General features: G+C 36.0%; 1 protein-coding gene across 1 annotated transcript in view; it reads left to right on the forward strand.

Annotated features, from left to right (window-relative positions):
* The window catches only part of IL1R2 (interleukin 1 receptor type 2), a 13,107-nt gene extending 10,259 nt beyond the window's left edge, over positions 1-2,848 (forward strand). Inside the window, exons 7-8 of the mRNA XM_018554116.1 lie at positions 494-639; positions 2,721-2,848. Coding sequence (XP_018409618.1) covers positions 494-639; positions 2,721-2,848 — 274 coding nt within the window. The remainder of the gene's footprint in view (positions 1-493; positions 640-2,720) is intronic.
* The last annotated feature ends 220 nt before the right edge of the window (positions 2,849-3,068 follow it).

Genomic DNA, 3,068 nt, shown 5'->3' on the forward strand with positions numbered 1-3,068 from the left:
AACCTACTGTCTGCCACATATAATGCTGTTTTAATACCTCTCTCTGAGCAGGTTAATATCGCCTCCCAGCTCTAATTATGCAAATGAAATCAACACCTGGTTGTGACTAACAGATTATGTGGATTGGAGCAGCATACACCATATTTATTCCCAGATAATAATTGTACAAGTAATTCTGAATTGAGAAAGCTGGTCGGATGACGAGTGAAACCTTTTCAAGCAAAATACATCAAGTCCAGTTCCCTTGACTTATTTGTTACAGATATACCATGACCTGGATAAATGAAAAACCTCCACAGACTTATGTAGACTAGACATCTTTTAGTATTTATCCAAAATACCTTCAATTTATTATAGAATACATTTTTAGTGATGGGTTTGTATGTGATGTATGTGATTTAACTGGTGTGCCTCAATGTAAAGTGTAAATTGGTGAGGCTTTATTCACAGATTAAATGCACAGTAGTAAAAAATCTGTATCTTTGCTATGCAGAAAGACTATGGATGCTGATGGCCAGTACTTCGAGGTCCCACTCATCTTTGAACAGATTGAAGAACAGGATTTTAGGACAGATTTTAGGTGCATAGCCAGAAATGATCATGGTCATGAAGTCTTGCCAACACAGATAAGACAAGCAGGTAATATAAGGAATGTTGTGCGGTAATTTTGTTAGTGGTTGATAGAAATGTATGTATGTGTTTGCGTGTGTATGTGTTTGTGTATATATATTTAATTTTTTATTTATTTATGTATTTTATTTATTTCTTTTTTCCTGCTTTGAACAGTGTAAGATCTCCATTTGTTTTGTTGTGTGTTTTTTTATGATTATGATGGGAAACCTGCATATATATTAATTGTAAAGCATTGTAGAAGCCGCATTTGAAAAAATAAATTGTTAATGCTTCTATGCAAAATTAATTTCCAGCATAAAATCATTTAGTGCTGGGTTGAGGGTAATAGGTTAACCTAAAATCTTACTTTCCTGTTAATTTGCTATAATGTGCAGATCAGTTACGTCTTATCATTTCTTGCTACTCAGCCTGCTTGCTGCTAGAGTTTAGATGCCCCACTGACTTCAATGTGGGACATGCCAACACCCAGGCATGAAGCAACAGTGTGTGTATCAATGTGTGGAGATTGCCATAAAACTTAATAAAGAAACTTTATATTGGGGCTGTATCTACTGACTTCCACTCAAAAGTAATTGTATAGTTTCATCATCAGGCTTCATTAGTCCTTTTTTTTAAGCTAAACGCTTTTCAGATGCAATGCACTGGTTGAATTTTGGCCGAATTGACTGAAATCCGAGATGTGTGTGGCCCCGTTGAGACCACTCCATTCAACAAATGTCAATTTTTCAGTTGGCAAGTCAGGTGCAGTCGCTGTATGGGTATTCTGACACCAGCACAACCGCCGCTGTCAGAATACAATAGGCTGGGTAGGGGATATTCTCCTGTCCAAGCTGTTAACGTGGATGGGGGAATCTGAGAGTTGTTTTCTTGTTAAGCCCACTGGGCAGTGTATGGTCAGCCATAGATTGGAGATATGATTGATTATTTCTATAGGAGAATGATTTGGTGGCAGTAGAGGATTAGTATAGAAATTTAGCTTGCTGGAAAATATATGAATGTACTTTTACACAATTAAATACATTGGGGTAAATGTTCAATATTATGAAACATTACAGATTAGGAATGAAAATAGTGGGCCATATGTGGCCAATGGTGGTACAGTCTGGAATATACGAATTTAATATACTGCACCATGACTTAGTTTTTTAGATTGGCAAATGTTTATATGGCCTGTAAGTTGCAAACAGGAGGTCCCAAGTGTCCAATTTCAAATGCACGGGAATGGTTTAACAGTGGAACAGGCAAATAGTCACATCTGATTAACAGCTGCTCAGTCCAACCATTGAGTATGGTGTGAGACTAACATAAAGTTGCCCATACTTCTGCATGTTTAGCTACCTGAGCTTTTTCCTTCTTGGCGGTGGACAGCCCAATCTGTAGCTGATTTAGCCATTCATGGATATGTCCAGTATAGACAGTTGGCCAACTAATGATGTAGTGAACATTGAAACAAACCTTTAAAAGCTCAACACATGGTGGAATGACATGCCTATCAATGTAGTTTTCAACTTCTTGCTAAGACCAAAAAACAACAACTTTAATGGAATATATTATTAATTGGTAAGTAATCGCTATAAATTTAGATATTCAGTTGACTGGAACCAGTTGTGATGGTCCCTAAGTGATCAGAACTAGTTGATTTTCTGCAGCTTGAACTAAGCTGACCATTCTTCTGCCACTATAATGTTGTACATTGACAACTTTTCTACTCAGCCAAAGAAAACCCACTCAAGATCCATTGGGGTTTCAGCTAGCTGATTATTGGGAGAATCTGCCTCTAGGCATAATACTCCAATTTTTCTTTCCTCTTTTTTCCAGTACTGTAAGTGGAAAACTACAATAAACTTTAGTCATGATTTCTGGTTACTTTAATTACGTTTATGAGACCAATGAGTTAGTCAGAATCCATGCTTTGTTTACATATCTGTTTTAGTCACTCTTTGTTTTATGTCTCTGATAAACCATTGCAGTCCCATCTCCACATTAGGCTGAAACAACATTGTCTTGGACATCTGCCTTGTTTATGTCAGTATTTAATTGATTATGGCACATATTAGTAAGCTTGTTATTTTTCTACATTTCTACAGCCTCCTCTTTTGCCTGGTACTTTGCAGCTGCCCCCGCCTTTGTGGTTTTACTGATTGTAGCGATAATATTAGTACACAAACACAGGAAATCTGGAAATAAGAAAGATTATTCTATGACCAAGTTATGAATGGTAAATCTACTTTCTTCTTAATTTATGAAATACATTTATTACTCAAGGGGAATTTGAGATGATATCATTATTACTTTTGCTCCATGCTAAAGATTCTTGATCCTGCAAGAGTCATTCTAAATATTTTAACCTAAATAGTATTTACTTTTGCTTGTTTGAAGGTGTATAAAATAAGTTAATAATTTGTAATGAATTAATGTTTTTGATCATTACTGTT

The sequence above is a fragment of the Nanorana parkeri genome, unplaced genomic scaffold (assembly GCF_000935625.1).
Source record: "Nanorana parkeri isolate BGI_ZX_2015 unplaced genomic scaffold, ASM93562v1 scaffold143, whole genome shotgun sequence".
NCBI lineage: Eukaryota > Metazoa > Chordata > Amphibia > Anura > Dicroglossidae > Nanorana > Nanorana parkeri.